This window comes from Camponotus vicinus, unplaced genomic scaffold, assembly GCF_025532165.1.
Source record: "Camponotus vicinus isolate PSW18456_S1 unplaced genomic scaffold, iyCamVici1.0 SCAF_10, whole genome shotgun sequence".
Classification (NCBI taxonomy): Eukaryota; Metazoa; Arthropoda; class Insecta; order Hymenoptera; family Formicidae; genus Camponotus; species Camponotus vicinus.
The window spans coordinates 5,572,230-5,598,108 of NW_028141946.1; the positions used below are offsets into that span (position 1 = coordinate 5,572,230).

At 38.1% G+C, this 25,879-nt stretch overlaps 1 protein-coding gene across 3 annotated transcripts in view; it reads right to left on the reverse strand.

Annotated features, from left to right (window-relative positions):
* Sfl (N-deacetylase and N-sulfotransferase sfl) overlaps positions 1 to 25,879 on the reverse strand; it is a 99,301-nt gene that overhangs the window by 52,134 nt on the left and 21,288 nt on the right. For 2 of the 3 annotated variants that reach the window (XM_083080818.1, XM_083080817.1), the window contains exon 2: positions 12,655 to 14,270. The exons of the other annotated variant lie outside the window; for it this stretch is intronic. In XM_083080818.1, the coding sequence (XP_082936944.1) occupies positions 12,655 to 12,824 (170 nt within the window). In that variant the 5' untranslated portion in view covers positions 12,825 to 14,270. The remainder of the gene's footprint in view (positions 1 to 12,654; positions 14,271 to 25,879) is intronic. 3 annotated transcript variants of the gene reach the window in all.

Below are 25,879 nucleotides of genomic sequence, written 5' to 3' on the forward strand. Positions count from 1 at the left end.
ACGCGTAACTACGTGACAGCTACTTTGATGACATTATCCCTGATAAGGATTGAATGGGTAATCGCGAATGGATATTCAATTATTTAGTAAATGATTGTATCAAAATTATTAATCGCAAAGTCACAAATTTAAGTAATATAATAAAAGATATTATAGTAGAGAAGATATTATAGAAAAAAGATAGTAAAGAAAATATAGAAATTGCGCTTAACGATAATTGTGACGAAAATAGTCTAAACTTAACCGAGTATCCTGAAAATAAATTCTAGTTAAAATCTACTTAATTTAAAATCATTTCTTCGCAAACTGTTTGTATTTTATTCAGACTTTGATTATAATTAGTGCTCATGCCATCATATAAGATCATAAGATATGTCTCCAAATATGTATAGAAAACAAAGTTTTAAAAATATCAGCCGGATAATTCTTTTCAATGTTTATCTATTTGCAGTATCGGAAAAGAAACTAATTGCGATGTTTTGCATATCTAAAAGCTTGTTCGTTAAACCGATAGATTATAATGAAAAGAATGATTATAATTGGCAATGTATTTAATTTTGACTTTATCAATTATGATCACAATAATAATTCACATCACAATAATAATTTGCGTTAGATGTCATCGAATATCGCGCGAATGCAAATAAAGTTGTAAATTTTGCCTAAAATTGTCCAATTTTTGATCATACGAATGATCAATAATCTTACATCTATTTTATATAAATTGAGGATATTATATTAGAGAAGAAATTTAATATCTAGCATACATTAAAAATTATTAAAAATAAATGTATTCAGAGCTACTTAAAATCTGTGAAAAATTTATGTGCGTAAAAATAAATAAATTATCTTTAAGAAGAATTATTCTTCTTGTAACAAAATTGGATTTCATTTATATAATAAAAGAATAAAACGTTCGCGGAAGGGGTTTTGAGATTTGTCATAGTTATCGTAGAAATGTCAAATGTCTCTCAATTTCCGTGCTTTTTTAAATTTGTATTGACATACATGATGCAGTGAAATTAATCAATAAACAGTCGATAAATGAAAATCTGACAATAAAAGTTGCTCAAAAAATGTAAAAAGAAATATGAATATCCTGTTATAACTCTGTATGAAATAAGCATATTTATATCAATAAGTATGTTAACGATCGTTATGTTGAAATTGGGTCGCTTGAAAATTGTTATTCAAATTATAAATGATTCGCGTGAAATAAATGAAACACGCACGAGAGTTTCTAATGATATCATTTTTATCGATTTTTATCTCATCCGTGCGATATCAATTTTACGACATTTATTCCACAACGCCATTTATAAACGCGCAAACGTACAAACACGAAAAACAATTCGCTTAACAAGCGAACCGTTTATTTACACCACGCGCGCGCGGGAGATTACTGTGTAATTTTAATGACTTTCTCGCGATAATGAGACTCGAGCGCGGACGAGCAACGGGAAAATATCGAAAAAGACATACCGTACTCGATAAAGTAATACGGTATTGTGTCGATTTTCCTTTGTACGAGCAAATAAAAGGATTTTATAGTAGTCGTACGAAAGATCCTGAAAAAAAAGATACGGGAAAATGGAAACAGGCCGGGTCGCCTCCAATAATTGGAATCCTAATCAATAGAGCGCAATCAGTCAACCATGATGTATCGTTCAAGGGAGAGGCACAATTTATATACGCGCATATAGCACATACACACACATACACACACATACACACACACACACACACACACACACACACACACACACACACACACATCTAGACAGACACATACACACCTAAGCGTGCACTTATAGATGCACACTGCGTCGTATATGTATCTCCATCCACACGAAGTGCTCCACTTGGACACAAAGAATTATTGGCTCCCATTCTACTCCGAAGTTACCAACGGCATCTGTCTGTCCATCGGGCTTCCTTCCACCTACGTTTGCGTCCTTCTATATATATCCGACCGTGTCGTATATCAACTCGGCACAATTCGAAACATATCGCCGAAACATACCGTCTTCTCCTTTGTGTCTTCGTCGATTCTTCTCGTGTAAAACTCGTTTTTATCGCTATCCGTGCGCCTCTTTTACCTTGATATGTTGCGGGGATGGAGCGGGAGGGAAAAGGAGGGAAAGAGGTACGGAGACGTACGACGAAAAATCACCTGGATTCGGCTTTCAGAAAGTCAGGAGAGCGGAGAAATCCGGCTGCGCCATGCTTTTACGGCCATACGATATATTTACTGGCTCCCCCGATGTGCGACATGACTTATATCACACGCCGTACACATTGTTGTTGGAACGAATTTGCTATCTGAGGATGTACTTGTATCAACAGTATCGATATAACATTCTTTCATCGTATCATTCTGCGTCACCGGACATTATGAATCAATTCAGCACTTGTCGATTGTCTCTAATTAATTAATTATCGGAAATGTCATAATCGTTATAAAACAAATTTTCACTTACATTTCTAGATATCGTGCGCACGACGTCTTTTTTATTACATTAATTTAACGTATTATTGCATATCTCGAATCGCTTACTAATTTCTCTTGAATCTTTTAATTATTAAGAACAACGCGATCAATCTACATAAAGAGCGATTGCGTCAGTGCGAATATCAATCTTACGGCGCGTTGTATGCAAATCTGTTACATATTTTCTCTCCATGGATCTAGATTGATCACGGTACGGTTTATATTTTCTTGCTCTACATCGATATGCGAAATTTCTCTCCAAGTTCTCTTTAGTTCTCTTCTATCGCAAGTTCGCCGCAGGTAGTTTTAAAGGACGAACTCGTGCGGTAAGGGACTTTGTATCACCGTGTCAGTTTTGGGGAGCCCTTTATTCTCTTTACGGAGGTGTCTCGATACAGTCTCGCGTTAATTTCGAGACGCGGTATGATTAAACACGTGATTAGCGTCTGCTTTTGCACGCCCGAACACACTCGCATATTCTCCGCACACGAGTCTTTTAGACCAGATAAATTAAGCTCACACTTCTATGTAGTACTTGTGTGTAAGCGAGCCGTACAGCAATCTATATGCATTTGCGTGTGTATATTTGTACGCATATATGTATATTACCTACACGAGTATCAGATGCCGTTAAATGGGACACAGTATAACATTCCGACGAGCTGAACAGGAGTGTATGAGAGCCCACCGACACGCAAGTATATGGAGAATAACAGCGACACTGCAGGAGATTTGTGCGGCGTCCAAGGGTTAATTCATGGAAATCTACCTGAGCCACGCCCTTCAGAATGAATTGCACGTCACGAGATAACGTGGCGAACTATGCGGCTCGCGTTACCTCTTACATCGCGCGCTTTATTAACGATTGTTGCCCGCGCGCGAGCGGGATTCACGAATTTCTTCCCGGATTTTTTTTTCGCTCGCGTGAGAGCGGGCGCAATTGCGAGCAGCTTGCGTTGGCTGTGAATCCTGTGGTGTTTTTCGTATTGATCGTGCCGCGTTTCGCGCGTCACGTTGCAAGTCCACCAAGTTTGGCAAAACCGCCTGTTCGAATAGGATTCGTCGATGCGTGAAGACTCGGTCCTCTATCAAGAGTAACTACTAAATCTACTAGAAAGTTCTATTGTTCTGGACAGTCCATAGATCTTGTACCTTATAAATTATGATGTTGTAACGCTCAAGTTTGATTATCCGCGTTTTACGTTATTTTATTGTGGTTCGATATTATTGAAAATTGTTACATGTAATATTATTGAATTAATATTATAAAATTTTCTAGAAATTATAATTAAATAATAATTGTTGAAAAATTACGTACAGATTTGTATAATATCATTCTGACGTAGAGAAAAGTTGCACGATTCGTTAATTTTTTGTAATTAAAAATTTTGTATTTTATATACATTTATAAACGTGACGTACTAGCAAACACACACAGAGAAGATTTTATCTGTATTTGCATGTACATGTGGAAGGAAATTCCACGTAATTCCTCATTTCTGACGTCATGCTCCAACATACAGCGACTAACACAAAGCCTTAAAGGCGATCTTGTTTGCGTTACGTTCGATGACTAATTCGTCGCCATTCCTCGGTAAGACCGTCTCTTTGAGCACGTAGCTTCCTGCATGTGGTATTAGATACAAGGTATCGGATATTGTACGTGCACGCTGCTTGGAGCTACAAGGGTATTGCAAACGTTTTGAATGGAGCTTTGCAAGGAGCCGTACAGCCGATACACAGATATCCGCAAGTGGACATTGCACAATGGCAGCGCGTTTGCGTCATATCCTACAGCTAATTCATCGAAATCCACCGAAACCACCCACGTCCAATAACGGGCGCTATACCGCGCGTGGTATACACACCCTCGATTGGGATCACGGATCAAGGACTAGTCGTGAGCTTGGCAGGCTATCACGCTGATTGTCGCTCGGTAGATGCACCTGATTACATGTTACGAGTGCGGATGTGATTAACGATCGCAACCGTTGACTGTCGCAAAAATTTTTCGTGCAATTGACGAAAACTTGTTTATACATATACATATATTGCGTACACGTATGCACGTATATACACGTATAAGCTTGAGAAACGCGATACGATTAAAAAATCGAAAACGTAAGGACGTTGGTTTTAATGAAACTTCGCCTGTTCCTTTTCGCGATATCACGTTTCGAGATCAATAAACGAGTGCATTTACAATCATTTTTAACGCATCAAGTGCACAGGAGATCGCACCTATAATCGACCAAGCGAAAACTCGTTTTTCCCTTTCCGCTGTTCCCAGACAAGCAGTATTAAGGTTCGTGTACAACCGTGTTCGCTAATTCCGCGCTTTGCGAAAAAACGAGTCACTGACATTGCAATGCGCGTCGTGTATCCAATACGTACTTTTCGGTCGCGAACCGGAGAATCGAGCGATATCGACGGCAGTCCCCGATACTCGCAGCTATTAATTCTTCGGAGGCAGGGAAGGGAGAGGAGGCGAGAGGTTATCGGCTCACCCCCGAACCGCATTTTGTGTTTCGATTGTCGCGTGTACGCACGTTTCATCTCTCTTTGTACGCTCGACTATTTCTCCACGATTTGTGTCTGTGTGCGTGGGTGTATGTGTGTGTGTATCGCGCGCGGTATATCTAGCGTAACGGAAATCCTGCACGGCCAGGTATACATGCCCCCGGGTATATTTACACCGGAATCGATGAGAATTACGAGTTAACATCGCCGGTACACCACGGCCATCCGTACCGGAGGCCACCCTCAGGATTGACAGAATTAGGGTCGCTTCTCACGCACCCACGAAAGCAACAGGACAATGTTAATGGCTTGGATGTACACACCACATTGTCCAGCCCGAAATGTGCGACGATTTGTGACACGGTCACGTGACATGTATTATTTAGTTGATGAATCAGTAACTCGTTGTTGCAATGAATTAACGCGCTTAATTAGGTATACGCACGAGCAGCCGCGGCATCGTATTGTTTCGTTGCATTAAAACCTATGAGGTATCGCTTCCCTCCCGTAGCGACGAAAATCGATACAGTCGCCGGAGGACCAATCGAGATTTAAGTGTCTTTTTTGTGTAACACAGAATGCGTATATACCATTCTAGAAAATATCTAGTAAATTGAGATCGCTTTGATCTCGAGTGCAACTTTGTATCAAACATCGATATATCGTTCATTGGAAAGCGCGAATGTAAAAGACGCGATTTTATTCGATAAAAGACAATGCTTGCTTGCACGATAGTTGCTCAATTGGCGTATCTTTCAAACAGCAATATCTGATCAAAGCAACCTATCAAAGCAATCAGAATGTGAACATAAAAGCGACTGAAGAAAACGTTATGAAAATTATAACACCCTGCAATCGATGCACTATATCGTTTCCAAGCAACATTTTATATCGATCTATCGTACATTCTTTTAGCGAAATTAACTCGAACGAGCTTTAATAAGTGCAAATCTTGACATTAACGTACTTCCTCTATGATCGCAAGTTAGGCGAGACTATGATTAGCGCGCGATCTCCAGCGGAACCGGTCGCTCACGGCTTTCCATTTAACTCGTAATTGTGGAGCTTTTTATTCACCGTCCTTCAATCCATGGCGCACGCACATACGATCCGATTAAATCCTGTGGGTGGTTCTCCTCAGTCTTTCGAATGAACGGACCGGTAGCTCTCGGTCGAGTGCTTCCCGAGTTTTTGCTCAACCATCGCTAATGAGACTGCACCACCCGCGGCCTTTCCTGCTTTTTCTTTTCGTTGGAGAACGAGATGCACCTACTCTACCTACACGCGCGACTTCGTAAATCGTCATGGTAGCGCGCGAGGAAGAGGGATGAAAAGCAAGAGGCATCGCGTCGGAAAGCCTGAAATTACGCTACGCGGACACACACTTCTCTTTTTTTCTCCTTTTTTTTTTGCCGGCGCGCCGGCAATTACCGCTCGATGCCGTCTGCGAAATGTCGCCGCGTCGGAATTTCGTATGATAAACGAGATCGTAGATCGAGTTAGCAGACGCAATTGTATCGTAGACGCAATTGCGCGTATAAAAATGGAGAATATCTGTCAAGGGAGTATATAGTAAGAGGGCGATATATTTTAAGAAAGCGAAAAGAACAATACAAATTGACGCGAATTAGTTTAGTTCCGTTTGACTTGGTGCATCGTCGAGGTATTTTATGATTGATAGATTTTTTTAGCGCATTTCTATGAGATATCGTTATTATTAATTCAATATAGGAAAATTAATTCAATAGGAACTTAATTATATATTAATTTAATATAGGACTATTAATTATAAATATCGTTTATAAATTTAATATAGAACTATTAATTATTGTATATTAAAATTGTATATAATAAAGCATATCATATTAAAATAATATAAATAAAAGAGAGAAAGAGGAAGAAAAATATCCTTATGCGCATAAGGATAATGTTAAAATAAATTAATAATATTAAAATTAATTTTTTAGAAAATCTGTATAAGTTAAGGCTGTAGTAAGAATAAACGTCGAACATGACTTTTGTCGACCGTTTTCTGATGGCCTCGGAAAAATCGATAAAGCGGAAGATTCTCTTCTGTTGTCGTCATCCTTTGCGATTATCCTTCGCGGGCAAAGTCGCGTACAATATATTACTTTCTTTCGAGATATATTGCTCTATTGGGAGAACAAGCATCGAAATCGGGATACGTCGAAAATTATGTTTGTTCTGCTAGTATATGGTCTCTGCCTCTTCAAACTTTCAGGTATCCTGTAATCTTTGCAGATACCGCTATTTCGCATTTTCCAAAATGTCTGAAAATTGTTTTCACTAGATACATACAAATCATATGATCGATTAACGGAAATATTGAGATTTCTTTAATAATCTCGATATGAGATTCATTAAAGATTTATTAAACAGAATATTGCTATCTTTAATTAAAATCAAACAAATTAAGTATAATTCTTATATACTTGTTGATATTAAAAAATTGTACTCTTTCACGACTAATTTTACATGTAAAATTTAATTATTAGAAAGTCTATAATCTGAAGCATAAGTTAGTATCTGAATAAATTTCGCAAGAAAATTCCAAAGAAATTTGCGACCAAAGTTTTCATAATTCAATTACTATGCGCTACTTCAAGAATATAATTGTTAAAAATAATCGAAACTCCGCGAGCGAATAAACGCGATGAATAATGCATCGCTACGTTGAACAAACTCTATCCTTGATACTCTCGCGATACCGGCCGCCACGTCGACAGAGCTTTCGCGGCGTTCGCAATTTAATTAGTTAATTTCAGATTGTAAGTCGGACTATATATAAGTCTACTTTTAATCTGCGGCATCGCAAGTTCAGAAATTAAATTAATGTTTACGCGGATGTCATTGGAAAATTTGTTACAGATCTTGACATCTTGACATTATAAATATTTCGCAAGATATCACTATTATATGAATATACAAAATAATATGAGTATACAAGATAATCAAGATATACAAGATAATATGAATATACAAGATAATCAAGATGCGTAATCAGATGTAATCGCACAAAGTTGCATTGTTAATGAAAACATTAATGCGCAAGGATATTGTAAAGATTAAATTTGCATGTTATTTTCTTGTACTTTTTGCGCATATTCTGTTTGCATACGTGGAATATAATCAGCGAATAAAAAAAAGTTTGCGTTATCGCGCTCGATAATGTTTACGGATGCGATTCAAAGTTCAAGAACAAGATGCATAGCTAGTAATAGAGGAAGAAGCTGTATACGTGTGTGGAGACGAGGAAAGGAAAGCTTAGCGCCGACGTAAGGCCAGTCGAGAGAGGAGAAGTTTGAATTGACGTTGATTGGGCGTGCGACAAACATCCGGCCGCATTTCATGTCCCATGACAGGGAGTGCGCCTCTCTTTCTTCGGTGCACGGCACGTTTGCACCGCGGAATAGATCAGACGATTGATTCTCGTCTTGTTAAGAAAGAGAAAGGAAGGGAGAGATGAGTGAGGAGTAAGAGGAAGTGAGAGAAAGAGAAAGAGGGATAAAGTCGCGCTTCGTATCTGCACGTGAATGCACTTCCGCCTTTTACTTCGTGCACAATATGCATTTAAACGAGAAGCAGATTTTTCGCGACTGGCGATATTTGTTACAGCCACCGTTGACGCATGTATATTGGAATATCGCGATGACAGCGCTCTTGGATTAATGCCGAAAGAATTATTCAATAGAGATGAACGTACTTTTTTTTTGTCAGCTGTACAGTCGCCGGAAGTCCGAGATATTATTTTATGGTTCGCGAGAGAAAGACTCGGGCATTGCTGAAAAAACAAAAGGAAAAAAAAGGAAAGAGTCGCGACACCGTTAACGATAAATTTCCTGCTCCTGCCTTTTTGTGTCTCAGCATCCTACTTTAAATAGCGTTTACGCGTCACTGTCCAAAATGTAAAACAACGATTTATCGCGTGATAACGCGCCCGCGCACAAAAACACAACGATGCATAGCTGTAGACGACGCGACAGCTGACACTATCGCGGTGCAACGAGGTAGAATTCTACGAGCGATCTAAAATTGCCACGTTGTGCGTCGCCGTGGATTCCGTTAATTTGTTACTGCCATCGTGATAATGCATTTTACTGCGGAAGGAACAACGACAGTCTTTGAGAGAACGTCGCTAAAATATTCGTTGTAATATGTTCTTGCAAAATATCGATCGACAGATATCACTTGTTATAATAACATGCGTATAATTTTATATAAATAATAGACAATACTTTTGTAATGTGTATAAATATACAAATATATGAAGTATAATAATTTTTATTTGACATAAAGACTTGAATTATCATTTCCTTCAAATTAAGATTTGCTTAAGATTTTATCAAAGCTCTACAGTGCATACAGTAAGAAGATTTGAAATGATAAAACAATTTGAATGATATTTAACGTGGACAGATAGAGTATAGTTGAATTTATCTAGATGATCAATCAGGGTAGTTCGTTGTCGGTTGCACCGGGTTTCAATTAAATCGCATGCAGTCTGTCTTATCTTGTCTAGATTGGCAGTGCAATTATAAATATCGGGATGCAATGTCTCGCAATATAGTTTCGGAGATACCGTCGCCAATAAGATTGACCAGTCCTGGATTATATAGATAGTTACGAAGCTGCCAGCATAGATGTGAAATTACATGTCAATGTCCGTGTCGGTTTGTATTAGCCTTCATGATTGACGACAGAGGCGGATACTCGCGTACATACTACGATCAGTTACAGAATTCTACCATGCCACAGGTTATCTGCTAAGATTGATCCGCATAAGATCACGGCATTATCATTTAACTCGATAGAGCATATGCGCGAGGATTTATGCGATCATGCCTTAGTCCCTGAAATGTAGTACTGTAATAACATATCATATCTCTACTTCCCTCCCTTTCTCGTTTCTGATCTCCCATGTAAAGCACGTTGCGGGATTACAACGAATATTTTATAGCAGCAAATATATGTTAGTATTGTAGCAAAGCAAATTATAATACGGCGTCAGGGGAGTGCTTCGCGTTCGTGTAAACATGCCGTTTACATTCTTGAAGTTGTTTGCAACACTTGGCAACATACTGTCACGTCGTGAAAAATATATCCCAAACTTTTCCCGCTGACGCAAGCGATGTACGGTTTTCGAAAAACAGAACCTTGCCGGCTACTTGCCCAAGAAAACTTGTTAAGCTCTCATTCGACAAGGAGATCGGCCGCGTAGCGCGCGGGAAATTATACTTTAATTACTTCGATTCCCGCGCGGAAAGAACTTGGCGTGTACGTAATGACTAAAACATCGGTCACACGATATAATTTCCGCACCTTTGGAAATATCAGCGCCTGTCGCACACGCAATACGCTTAATTGGAGTTGCCATATTTCGGAAGCGCGCGTGCTCGCACACATACACACATACACACACACACGTATTATAATCATTATTAGAATATATTTCGACAAATATCACAGATGCAATATTTGCATCTCGTTTTCCTATCATCAAGATTGAATGTGTCGTAGAAATGAAATGAAGATCTTGGTTCATTCGTGGAGTTACTCGTCTCTAATTAACTGCAAATTTACTTCCCTGCCCGACGGGCATCGTGGAGAATTGCAGAATATCGAAGAAAACTGGAATTGGGCCAGCTATATTGCAGGAACGTATACGTCCGTTCCTTCTCATGCATATGTATACTTGTATGCACATACATATATTTGCACTCGTATCTGATTTAAATTGGATCGTCTCTAAGACCAAAGGCATCTGTCAATTTGCTGAGTCCACAAACTACTTCGTTCTTGCACGAGTTACTTGAGCTTTCTGCATACGAGTTCTAGGATATTCGGTTAGTTTACAGCAGCAAAAGATATTCATTTACTAAAATTCTTCGTTACACGTTGCTCGTGTGCAAGCGAAAGTCATTTTACATTACATTTCTAAATTAAATTTTAGAAAAAACATCGGGGAAAATTTTAACGTCTTCCGGTTAGAAAGAAAATTCTTGTATCTTTTATTTTTTGATCGTGAGACGAAATTAGTGTGTAATTTTCTTGTATATGATTTTCTTGATAACAAAGAACCATATGTATTTATATATAATGGACGGTGTGTTAGCTGCGTGACAAAAATATTTTATTACTCCGGGGCATGAAAAAACGTTGCTAAGTTAGATTAATGTCTTTTGATACTACCAATATTTCTATATCAATATAAAAATTATTTTTCACGGAATTTTTGCGGATATATTATGTTCTCCATTTATTATCTTCACGCGAAACGATGATAAACTGTATATATGTATCTTTTTCTATTTGTTTATTACTTGCACTGAAACTTGTCGTGACTGTAGATTCGATAAAAATTGCCTCGCAATTATCTCGGCTGATTATTATCGACAGCATAAAGTATCCATTTTCGTTGTGTATTTTCCTTAATTATTCCTATGATATCATCTCTAGATTCCTATTTCTCTTTTTCAACGAGATGCTTATCGACAATATTTTTTTTTCGCTCTAAACAAGAGCTTTCTGTCGCTGAAGATCAATGAAAATCATTTATTTCGCGATATTTCTTCCATAACGTGACTCTATTATAAAGCAATTCCCGTAGGATAATTGTTAACTGCGCTCGTTTGTATTGATTTCACGTTTCCACTTTTCTGCATCGTTGCCGCGCGGAAAAAAGACGTCAAGGGAAATTGTCTGCGACGCGCAAGTGCTCGAGATTTCTTGCGGAAGATGCCCTACCATTAGCAACGACGTTGCACGCGACCACGCAATTTCAGAGTTACTGGCGGCCGCGACGGTCGGCCAACTCGCGGCTCTAATTGGCCTGCTTTGCTTCGCTTGATTACACATACAAAGTAATTAAAAGTGTCACCATTCTACTTTATTTCGCGCCAAACGACTCACCTCATCTCGCGCCGCTCAATACTACCGTTCCGAATTAAGCCCGCTTACGTGATGAAGTTTTCATTGAAGGATCGTTGCATTTGCACGCTGTTATCAAACGCAAGTACTATTATCAAACTACACGTATTTTCCAAACGATTTATGATAAATTCGGTAAAATATTAGTAATTTTATTAATATCACACAATAATGCAATATTGTGTTTTTTTTTATGTTACGCTGTAAGACTTTATTTTTGAAAATTTGGCCAAAAGGTCGGATTTTCGAAATTCATAAGCCTGAAAAAGCTGTACAAGTGTTTTTCTATGAACATATCGAATTTGAGGGGAAAAAGCTTGTAAAACTTTCGTCTGCAACAGATGCCGCGTATAAAAACCTTGTATCAAGTATTGTTTGGATTACAATGCTCGCAAACACTGTTGCTCGCGTCGACGTTTTTCAGTAGACTTTTCAAAATTAACATTAAAAAAATAGAGAACTTTCAAAATCATTTTAAATACGTTAAAAAAAAAATAAAAAATTGTTACACAAAAATATATGGAAAAGTGCAAATATATGGAAAATATATCTACATATTAACGTGTGTAATATTAATTTTCTAAAATACGGATTTAAAATGATTTGAAAAGATTTTTTAATTATGAGACACAAAGTGTTGACGTTAAGCGATTATTTTTTTCTGATGTCAGGATTGCTCACTTGTTTGCACTTACCTAGACAGTGATCCACTGCTGATGATGTAGTGAGTGTAGTAGAATATGCTGGCGACGGAGATGAGAAGTAGCGCCAGGACACAGCGCTTCACCGTCGCCTGCTTGACGACATAGCGCGGACCAACGGCGCCTAGTAGAGGAACGCCAGCTTCGTTCGCGGTTATCCTCATCACTATCGTCTCACTCGACGATGTCTCTGCGAATGCGACAACGCCTTGACGTGGATTATCGCAAAATGCCCGTCCTTGAGCGTGTCAGTGGACGTGTTTGTCCATGACGCGTGAATGCCGTTGCGACGTTATTCAGTAGATCCGCCGACAGGAGACTTCGTAGTAGTTTCAAGAATCGTTGATAATTCCCAGCGAGTGTCTCTTTCGTCTGTTCAATATCGAGCGTCTTTGTCGCCATGGACTCGCGTTTCTGGTCTTCCCTCCAGCATCAATGCTTCTTCTTCTTTAATTTATAAATATCTCACAACACACACACATTGACGGCGTTAATATACGTATTCGAGTTCGAGAGAAACCAGTGGAATCAAGTTAAAATCCCAGCTCGGAGCTACTCTTCGTCTATCTCTCGATCTCTCGGTCAATGAAGTACTTTGACGAGGTTAAGCAACAGCATCCGATCGAAGCCTTTCGACTCTCGACTCGTTGGTCAAGGTAAATCTATTTAGTCCAGCAAAGAGAACCTTGATGAAGAAATTTCGAGACGATCGTATTGGAGACGAGAGAGAAACGGATTCAGAGTTCATTAGATGCGCTTAATCTCGCCGGTCCATCGCGCACGTCCCTAGGAAACCGTCCTTCTGCCCGAGAGCTTCGATCCAACCGGTCGTGATCGGTCCCGGATCAAATCCCGTCGTCCGTCTATCGGGTAACATCGATGACGTCTCAGCATCGAAGATCCGTACGCCACTTGTTGCACTTTCGAAAACGCTCTACGATCGCCATTTTGCAAGCAGCACGAGATCGCGCCGTCGATCGGGGTCGTCTTTAACCCATCTGGCCGGATTACCGTAGATCTTATCCTTTTCGAAATCTCAATGTCGAGTTGCGCAACGCTTCATCATCCTTGGGATCCAAATCGCGAGTTTAAAAAATGGCGAAGCGTTCTCTTGCAGGACGATCGTCGTAAAACGCGCGGCGTCTCATCGTCGACGATCTCTTCGTGCACAATTTGCTTCGCGGAAGACAAGCAGGGTCGTGCTTGAAACTTCACATCGTGTGTTCTTACGAGTTTTCGCGGACCTTCCTATTCACTCGCTGGATAGATATCGCCTGTTTCCGGTGTCGTTGCACGGCGAGCTAGCTCACGGCTAGACCATTTGTTATAGTATACGACCGTCCTTAGACGCCACCTTGAATCCTACGACGTGCAAGCAAACCGACTCACTCGTAAATTTCGAATGTTTCGCGTCTTCCACCCGACCCTCTTCTCATTCCCGCTTCTAATTATTTGCCGTTGGCTTTCCTTCCTCTATCTGTCAATTAGAAACGATGTACAGACGCAACGCTCTCTCTTCCTACACGAAACAATTTTCAGAGTTTATCTCTTTGCGTCGGCGACCCTTCTCGCGCAGCATCGGGGAATACCACGAATCCCATGGTATCGCTCTGCAACAATCAGAATAAAGAGAAAGTTAGAAAATACACAAAGGACAATAAATATAAGTGAGATATTCCTACCAATAATAAGTACACGTACACACACAAACGTACATGAAATTTTTCAGTCAATTTAAATTTGAAATAATATTTCATGTAAAAGAATTTATGTATGGAAAATATCTCTTAAAAAAGATTACTTTTTCAACCAAAATTATTAATAACGTTACAAATCAATATTGACAACGATCAATCGTTCGGGAAAACAATGTAAAAAGGGATGATACTCGTGCGCAAGTCATCTCGAAGCGATTAAACAACAACGGTCAGACGATTACGGTGTCCAACAACTCCAATTAATCGACCGTATTACAGCTTTCCCCCCTGCCACTAGCCTCCTCTCGACTAATTTTTTTCTCACCGGTTATACATCCGCCCTCGGTAAAAAGTCCATTAATCAGTCCTTCGAGCCTCCCCTAAGCGAGCGACCCCGCGGCGATACAAACTTTCGTTTCATCCGGTGTATTCGCGCGAGTCTATTCGTCGTCGGACTGTGTGGAGGTTGGAGAAACGAAAAATGCGATAAAAGGCGCCCGGGATAAATTGAAAATGAGACTGCGGAGCGGTAAGAAACGCGGAGAAACGGTGGGAGCGAATAGAACCGATGTCAAGAAGGCCTTCCGGAAGAATATCACCCTCGCGCAACCCGCGCCCCACGTTTCTCTTTTTTTGCCCGTCTTTCTCAGGAGCTGACCCGACATTTTTCCCAGGGAAAATATTGATATCGTCCACACACAAAGCACGCCAGGATAATTTCGAGGAATCAGCCGAGAGGGCAGATACGGTAACTTCGGAAAAGACTCGCTCACTAAGGACGGGAGATCCGCGAGGCGACATTGGCGCACAGAATTTAATTACACGGCCGGAATGACTGACACGCTAATGGGTGGACGGGGGAACTCGTCGAACTTTGGTAATACCTTCCCCGCTTTTCTATTCCATCGTCCTCTCGATCGAAATGCTCCGTTCTTTGACTCGCTGACGTGTAATGATGAGATAGTTCGCTCGGAATGAAACTCGGCGCGAAACAAATGCTTGAAGCGAACACAAAAGCACGAAAATTGAACAACGACAACTATTATGCGTTTACCTGCGAGAAACGAAAATAGAATAGCTATTGTTTCTTCAATGTCACACGTTATCAAATTGATAGTGTTTTAAACGCATAAATGTCCATAATAATTAAATACATCAAGAGCATCTAATGCAAATACAAGTATTTGCAAATTGAAAAACACTTTTCCTGCTTTTATTTCATTATAAATATAGATGTTTAAAATATCATAAGATGATAACTTTCTAAATCTTTCACACGAGTGATATTAAAAATACGTATAGTTGCTTTCTTCTTCTTTAAGCAACTCCAGTTATTTATTTTGCTAAACAAAAGCAGTAAATAAAATTTATCGCTGTGGCAACCCCGCTCTTATTCAGATATATGTGAAAACATCCGTACTAAGGTCTCCCTAATTCCCTCCAGCACACATTCAACTCTGTAATATTTTCCGACCTTACGCACCAAAGTAACTTTTCTCGCAAATTTCGCTCCACATGGAGTCGATTCGTTTATTGCACAGAAATAATTCCTTCGAGGTCCCTTCCAGATCTACCCGGTGCCGGGTGCTTAATTCAAGAGACACGTTTTAGCTCCCCGAGAGAGTCGTTAGTCGAATGCATCACGTGCGCGGATTTAAAGGGAGAAGCCACGTAAATGCACGAGCACTGAGATTGCACAAGGAAACTACTCGATTGGCGCAAAATGATTACGAGAACTTCCTTCTGATTATTCGTTCGAACGAACTCATCTTTCTTCCTCCATCCCACTAAAAAATCTTAGCCTCTTTTTGTTTTCTAGGTTCTCCTTCAAATCTCCAATTTTCTTTGGCTATCTAAAATCTGATTTAAATTTTAAACATACTTATAAGTATGAAATTTGATAATGTTTTTAAAAAATGTAATTAATTTTAGTTTTTCTTCAATTCTGAAGCGAAAAGTTTTGACGAGATTACCATAAATAGTTGATGATACGTCTCTCAAGACAGAAGAAGCTTTCTAAGCATTAATGCGGAATGAAATATCGATCCGAGATATATACTTTTGATACGCACAAGTTTTAAGTTTGAGTGTAATAAATGTTGAATAGGAAACAGATAAACTAGAACGAAGAAAATAAAAGATACGACCAATCTTGTTTATAGATGTTTTGTCACATGTCGGATGAAGAAATTCACAAGCATTGATCTCGAAACGTCACATCTGTTTCTCGTAGCATGATTGGTGCGTTTCTTTTTATTTCGTCGTGAAACAAAGGGCTGCGAAATCGGAGTTCTTCCCAGGAGAGTGTTTCGTACATATAAAAATCTCCCAAGCGAGACATATTTTTTTGGAAGATAGGGCACACGTGAAACCCTAGAATTTATCATCTTTGTAAAAAATAAAATAAGGAGATGAGTATTTTTTTATTATAAAGTTTTTCCAAATACACACGTGTTTTTATACTCTAAAAATATAATACATACACACACACAACAGCAAAGATATAACAGACTCGTTTTTATCAAAGTTAGCGATGTGTATTCTATCAAAAAGCACGTTTATAACAAAGAATACATTTTTTTCTATCAGCAGAAATATTGAATATCTACTTTCTATACCGCACACACAATACTATTATCAATCCCAACGGTATTCTGAATTAATGAGATGTTTCCTATTTGATGGGAAACTCTGGCATCTGGAAACGTGGCATCAGGTATTAATGTGTACGGACCAACTTCCATTATTCAATCGAGAATCTCCGTAGGAATCTCGAGCGAAAGAGCAATACTCGATGATCACACACATACATGTGCACATCAAATTCGAACGTCTTCCCGCTCATTGAGCGCTTCAAGTATTAATAAAGAAATCAGCAATGCACCGAAACCGTTGCAACATCGTAAAGTTTCGACGCGAGTTTCGGCTTCATCTTTGAACGACAGACAATCGAAAATTTCTATTGATTTGATTTATATATGATCCTTGGATTATATAAATATATCGCATACACATAAAAGGATATAATTCCTATTTTCTTTTCCTTTTTCGCCGGCCATATTCCGACGGTGGTGAACATGAAAAACAACGGTCGGAAATAACGCCTATTGTGCCCCTCCCCCGGTTAACCGGTCGGCCAGCACGGTGGTCTCTCGCTTTCCGGCGCAATTCGTTGCACGTATATGCACGACGTACTCTTCTACGTACACACGCGAGTGCCTACATGTGCGTACATGTGCGTTTTTGGCCAGAATAGAAGCGTGAAATTAAATCCGAGGAACGCGGCACACACACATACACGCATGCACGTACACACGTACAGCATCCCTCCTTCCGCACACGTTCATACGCCTCCGCTGTTGCTCCGGCTGCGTATGCACTATGATATCGCGATATAATAAAAATGCAGCCAGCTCGACATCTCTCTGTGGCTCTCGCCAGGAGCCAGATGGTTTGCGTGTGCGCGAAAACGAAACTTTTGAAAAAAATATGATATGCACAAATCACGAGTGGATTTATTATTTATGTGTGCTCGATCGGCAATCATATTGAATACGCGAATTAAATTGTAAATTTTGCGCCATCATTTTAAGATGATATCAACAATGCGTCGATAATGCCTGATACGAGCAAAACATTCGTTCACGTATGGGGAAATACGTATTATAACATTATAACATATGTATGTAACGCGCGTATTGTAATAAAATTAGGTACACGCGCGAGATACACATGGTCGATTAAATTGACGCGGCACTTTTTTAAATTGCGTTTTACATCCAAGATGCATTAGTGCGCGCAAACACGTAGAGTAAGGAGAGAAGACACTGGAAATGGCACGAGAGCGTAAAGGAAATCAAATATCCTGCCCGATAATTACAAGCCGCGTGCCGTAAGAAATAAGCTCGTCGCGTAGACGCGAGGAAATTAGCTGAGAATTTGCATACTGCTCGTTCGCAAGGGCAACGTGATTATACAGAGAAAAATTTCCAGTGTTAAGAAAATATCTGCAATTCATAGAGTTGCGCAAAAAGAAAACTATACATAATTAACGGGAGGAAAACACACTTTGTGTATAATTAAAATTTAAAGACAGCAAAAAAATTACTTAACAAATAAATGTTATAATTTGAAAAATTACCCTATAATTTATTATATGTATATAATTTCATACCCAAGCATATTTTATGTTTAACGTTTGCTGAATCATTTCAGGCGTCAGAAATCAGAGAGTAAATAGTGAGAAATTCTGCAATAATTAAGAGATTATTTCAGCAATAAAGATGCCACTTAACAGCTGGGCTCATAGAGTTATTATGATGTCGAAAAGCATTGAAGTGGCGCACTAAAGGTTAAGATGAAATTCTAGCGTATATTGCAATGGGGAGATACCACCGCGGCTAGGCATTGGTTTAAAAGCCGCGGATGAAGTACAGCCTCAGCATATTATCCGACTTAAAAAGCAATTAACTAGCTGATGAGGCGCGTGGTTTTTTCGTACACGCCTTACAATGCACTTTTTAGGATTATTTTGTGTAAATCAATGCTCTTCACATCTATTGCACTTTTTCTCCCTCTCCTCTTTTCTTCCAAATATCTGAGACTATAAAAAAAAATACATGTCACACCTATAATTCTGTGCCTAATAATATTTTTGTTTTTCGAAAATATGATAATGAATAAAAAAAAACATAATATCTGCTACTTTCCTGATGTTTTCATGATGTCGATTAAAAAATATAATTATAGATATATAATGTGAAATAAAGCTGTGAAAAGATAGTCTTGGGGAAACGGAAAACGATAATTGCGATAAGGAAATATTTTTTCTATCTTTCATGAAAGAATCTTCTGGTATACTAGTAGCATGTGATTACATACTAATTGCTCGTTTAAATATTTATAATTCATTATAGTTAAAGAGGCATGTGCAAATATCTCATTTGCATTCTCTGTTTTTTATTTCTAACAATTTTTAAAATCTAGATTATACCGAGCAAAAGTTGATGGATACATAATTGCTTATGAAATTGAGATTCAAATCATATATCTGAAAAAAACATTTACCTAATAAAGAAACACGTAGCATTCAATAAAATAGAGAGTGCAAAACTAGTATTTAAAATAGACACATTTTATCACCTACGCAACAAGTTACGCAATTCTTCGAACTAAACGAGCAATTATTCCATTATTATCGTTCTGCAGCGCACCGCGGAGATAGTTTGCGGGTTGTACTGTAATAATTTCGGCACATTTGCGGTCGCAGCAAAATTTCGTCGACGTATTTTTATCCGTCGTGACCACAAGCGGAGAGCCGATCTGTCGGCGGCGTTGCTGTCATTTCGACGCCGTTGCACACACAGCGATAGATAGACAGACAGACAGACAGATGCGCACAACCGGAGATAGATAGATGCACATGCATATCGGCGGCGCGGTAACGCCTCTTTACGACTGCCGTCCGTGTCGCTCGATATTTAACGTATCGTCATAATTCGTCCTGTCGCTCGTTTTTGCTCACCAGTCCCGGAATTTCGCGAGCGCGAAATTTCAAGTTTGCGCAAATTGCGATATGCGTCAAAAAACGTAGAAGTGATGTGTGCCTTTTCATGCAATCCTCATCTTGCACGTGCTCGCTTCGAGATCAAACTCTCTTCATCATTGACGTTTGAAGGGAATAATAATGATAACGACTTCAATGAATGTAATAATATTATATAAAAATAAAACAATATAAAATAAAATGCTTTTTGTTTCTGGGAAAATTAACTTTGAAACTTAGGAAATTGATAATTTGTTCCTAAATAAGTTTAAGAAATTGAATATGTATATTATCGATTTAAAGTTTTCATTATACCATGATTTATTTGTTCTGATATCAGTTTCATGATTCTTCAATTACAGCAAAAATAAATGACTCATTCTTGCGTTAAAATTTTTTAGAAGAGAGTAAGTATGATGTATCGTGTTTTGAATTGCAACGTTGATCATTAATTAGCGATGCTGCTCTTCGGCGTTGTATATCGTAGCAAGACATTCAACGAGACATAAAGCGCGGATAATGAATGCGTCTCATTTACGAGTCGTTTGAAATTATAATTAAAATTTTCTAGAAAATAACAGCAGGGAACACGATACGATATAGCTTAAACTGTTATCTGGATAAAATTTTACATAATCAAGAAGAGCAAAATAAACCGAGGAAGACAGCGGTATAGAATGGATGTAAACATCATTATAATCTTATACGTGTGTATATTGGATTGTTAATAAAATTGATATTGCAATTTTCGCGCATGATAAAATCCAAAAGTTATAACGAAATGTGAATGAAAAGTGTTTCGCACGAGAGCATGTATAACAATCACGTGTTGTTCCTTTCTCTCATCGTGCGGGTCTACCTTTGCGTCAGTGTAGGGTTGTGCGCGCATGTCTTTGTTGGATTATTGCTCACTCGTCCCTCGTTTACTTTTCGAGTGTTTCTCTCGGTGAGTACCGTGCGTCTAATTACGACTCTGTATCCGCTTATGAAAGTACTTGTGCAAACACGGAAGAGACGTTCGTGTACATACAGGAAGGGGTTATCGACGTCGTTATTAAATTTAGCAGAACTACAATATTTACATAACGATTAATATTACTGATTAATATTACTGATTAATATTATACGCGGATTAGAGTAATAAAGCAACTCTTTGTTATGCGTTTTGATGATGAACGATCCTATTAGCTCGTGTAATTATGTTCCAGTCGTGATTAGAGGACATTGTAATATTTGCTATTTGCTGAATGTTAATTTGCAATTTCCATATCAATCCTAATCAACCTATATTCTCTAGAATTCCTGTTTCAAGAATCTCTGATTTAATTTCATTCATTATCTGTATTTAACTAATACTACGTATTTCCGTATAAATGCATAATAGTTTCATATTAATATTTTTTTTTATTTTATTTTAAAACAATCTCAAAAATTATATATAAAATAAATGCAGCAAATAGTAAAACTCAACATAACGCACATTACATTGAGCAACTTAGTTACATGTTGATCTAACATGTAGAAAATAGTCTCAGAAATCCCAACCGAGCACTTTCATAATAAGCATGACGTAAACCATGAGCATTATACGAAAGTTTAATGACTGTCACAAAACAACTAGAGACTGTCACAACACAACTACTATGCTTTTTAAATACAGAAATCTTTTGTAATATACATATGTATATAATTGTAAAAGATTTTTAACATTTACTACAGCATATTGTCATTCAGCGAGTTGCAAGACCACCCTTGCTCGCATCTCTTGCAATTAATGATCGGTAAAGTACATTTTAATAGAGCCCACTCAAGCATACGGCTTGTACAGTACGCGTTAATTATGGTTGTAAGCTGAAATTGCGATCATATCGACGTGCCGGTAACGCTGTTAACTTCCTATGGTGCTGTAGTCGTACATTGTACGTGTTAATTCGGTGTTAACATCTGTCGTATGTACCGACTTGTAGGGGCTAGAACGCACTAGCTACGATATTTGCACTAATGATGGCACCGTAAAACGGTATTGCGCGCTATGCTGGGTGTACTAACGATTTATGGTAATTAAATTCACGTATGTTTGTACGCGCACTCAGAGACAAGATGAAGTTGTGTGCCACACATCTATTCTATAAATAACACTTTACATATCGTGATATACGCTAGGCGTTATATCATACACATCAAGGCATTAACTCTTATCCCATAATAGAAAAACAAAAGATTTGCGTGTATTCATTAGCGGTAATAATTTATGCGCGCGTGACAGAATTGCTTACCAGATTGCCAACAATAACGAGCGATTCGACTTTAATCAACTCAATTCGGCCGAGTCCATTGAAATGTTCGAAACTGTGTATAAACGCCTGCTGTCAGGGGGTAAATGCATTTCAAGCTTATTTAATACATATAGCAATTTAATAGACAGTCGCGCTGATTGGTATAAAGCGATGAATTTGCACATTAATATAAGCTATGTAATCGCTCGTGGTTTTGGAAATAATGTTTATTCGAAACCAAAGAGTGTGTATTGATACTAATATATATACATATACATACATACATACATATATATATATATATACATAGAATTCAATATGAGTATGTGTGTGTTTTTACTGTAATTGAATGTTATCGTTAAATTTTTTGAGAAATTGGAGAGAGAGAGAGAGGTTTTCTCTTTGTGAAATACCTGTAATACTCGCGAACGGAAAATGCAGTTTCAGTCGAATAGCGATATACGTATATATATAGGCACTCAGTCTCCATTGCGTCGAATATTATTGTTAAATTTCTTGAGGAATTGGCAATAGATTTTCTCTTTGTGAAAATATAATGGGACTCGAAGAAAAGAGAATTCAATTTCGGCCGATAACAGTAAATTTCGTCCCGCTGGCGATTTCGTTACGTACATGACGTAGAAAGGGACTGCGAAATTCACACCTCTCCAACGTCAAAGCCGCGCGTCAGCATCGAAATGCATTTCTTAAGAGGGAATGGCCTATTGAGTTTCGCATCGCGTGGAGATCTTAGAGATCTTTCCCCCGGAGATTGTAGAGCGAACTTCAATTCTCAGATGATGCACGGTTCCCCTGTTTACCATCCCGAGTTCGCCCCACTTGTCCCGTGCATCATCTGCACTATAGTGTGCATCCCCCCTGCAGCCACCTCCGTACCTCCAGGATTACCGTCACCGCCGCCGCCCCCGCCGCCGTTGCCGTCTACAACCATCACCAGCATATCTTCGACTCCCGTTCCCGCTACAACACGACTCTTCTCTTTTTCGTTTTGCCCCAAGGCATTCCGGAGTTCACCTCGTACACCTCCACTTCGTTCTCGAACTTCCGCGACGCGGATTTACGGTCTCTCGTCCGCGACGTCGTCGCTTAAAGCAGCGTGACTGTCGTTGTCATCGTTGTCATCATCTTTACCCGCAAGGTATTTTACTTTTGCGCATTAAACCGCTTTGTATGTCCAAAAGGAAAAAAAATAACATAAAATTTGCACAAGCAACTAATAAATCTGATTCCGCGGCTTTATGCACAATCGTTCAATTTTTACAATTTTAAAATTATATACTGTTATTCATCTCGTGAGATGCGAACAATGCAAAATATTTGATGAATTTTTTAAAGACTCAACTGGAGCGTAATAATCCAACTGCAAGGGACTATATTTTAATTTATAACTAGAAAAGTAGTTTAAATCTCGAGTATATGCGTGGAAATATATGCATAAAGGAGGGGAGAGAGGAATATTAACAGTTTAACATAAATAACGTGACTAGACTTCGTTCATGATTTAAATTTAAAACTTCAAAGGAAATCAAAATGAAGAGAGAGAGAGAGAGAGAGAGAGAGAGAGAGAGAGAGAGAGAGAGAGAGAGAGAGTGTGTGTGTGTGTGTGTGTATATTTTTTTATAGAAAATCTCTTTTGGAATCAATATAATCAATATACTCAATGCGTAATTTTTAAACGTATCCTTCAAGTTTATTTCAATCTCTGACGCTACTATTTGTTATCAACACGACTATCGTCGGCAAACATACGTTGCATACTGATAATGTCGTATTTGCATTATACTGGAGTGAAGTAACAACACACTGCGCGATTACGATGGAATAACGCGTACGTTATTATCATACGTAATAGCTATAATAACACGTAATAATCGTGCCATATCATAATTAGGTGTCATATATACCGTAGCAATGTATCATCATCATGTCGTAACACAAATGTATTAACATTGTGACTAATTTTGATAGACATATTGAAAAATTCAAAGATTTTATCAAACTTTACTTAAACAGAGTAACTGTGATATTATTATACATACTATATACTGTTGTTTTCATATGGTACTCTCTTTTAAATTCAACTTAATAGTTTGTATAAAAATTATAGTTATTTTAATTTCATAATTTCCGTGTTATGTAATAATAAGCATCATGACTTTGTGTTGCCCTTCGTTTAAATTTACATATAATATTGATATTTTATAGCCTTCTATAACCATACACTATATCCAATATTAATATATAACACGGTTACAAGTTGTAATAACCGGTGGTCACGATGTCGTATCGCAACTTCTACCAGAAATATGGTATAATTTTCAAGCAATCTCGACACGATATCGTCATAAAAAATCATTTAATCTAAGGCTGCGGTCAAAAGGACGCTGAAGATGCTTTGAAGCGTTTGATTTATCAATCAGAGTAAAAGGAGTAAAGATTTCTTTAACCTGATTGGTCAATCAAACCCTTCAAAGCATCTTCAGCGTCCCCTTGACCGCAGCCTAAATAAGCCCAAATTTTTTGCTATACTTTTGTGTTAAATTTTTTCATAATTCTCGATAAAGCTCGCAGGACAAGACTTAAACGTTTGAAAACGTTGAGAATAACGTATATCTTTTAATCATATATTTCTTTTAAGCAATCTCAACACGATATCGTCATAAAAAATCATTTAATCTAAATAAGCCCAAATTTTTTACTATACTTTTGTCTTAGATTTTTTCATGATTCTCGATAAAGCTCGCAAAGCAAGATTCGAAAACGTTGAGAATAACGTATATCGTTTAATCATATATTTCTTTTATTATATTCTTTGTCACTTTGTATTATCAGGAAATTAAAAAATTGCTTCTACATAACGCATCGAAACGTTGTAATGTAACAATGAATTCTTTCTCGACGTACATATGTTCATGTTCAAGCGTATAAGAACATGATCGATCTTCGCTGAAGACATCGTATCATAGGTCGATGTGACTGGAGGAACTTTTTATCGTTCATCGTGTCTTAAAAGCGACAGATCCACGCGACCCGGAAAAAGATTTTGATGATTTCCCAAAGTTATTCCGTTATCACGAGTTAAAACCACTCCATTAAGTGGATTGTCTTTTACTGGATCATTTGTTCGCATTACTAGCTAGATAACGCAACGAGGCATGTGACGATTTATGTATATTATCTCCGGAAATAATCTCGTTTCTTCGGTTAAATCGCTCGAATCATTGATTTTACAACCTGACGTTCGCGATCGCAGCAAGTATAATACATGTGTGCTTGAAATGCAAATTTTATTACAAAAGCTTTAGCGTCATTTGAAAAGTTTACATCACATAATAAAAATATATTAGTCACAAATTACATTTAAGAACGAAGAGAAATTTTAATTTCTTTAATAATGGTAGAAAATAATAATTTTGGAGATTAATTCTCCGTCTGAAAAAGAAACATTTTAATAAAACCTAGTTTCGTATTTCGCAAACTGTACGGCTGCAATGTTTCAGTGAGATTTTCTACATTCCTCTCGCGATATATCGCAGTTTTCATAAATGTCGTACTTTTTTTTAGTTACACTGATGATACGCAGAATATTAAAGAGGCGTGTTTCGAGCACGGTAAATTGCACTTTTTATTGTAATAACATCGCTATCATAATGCATGACTAATTATAAATGTAGAGAGAA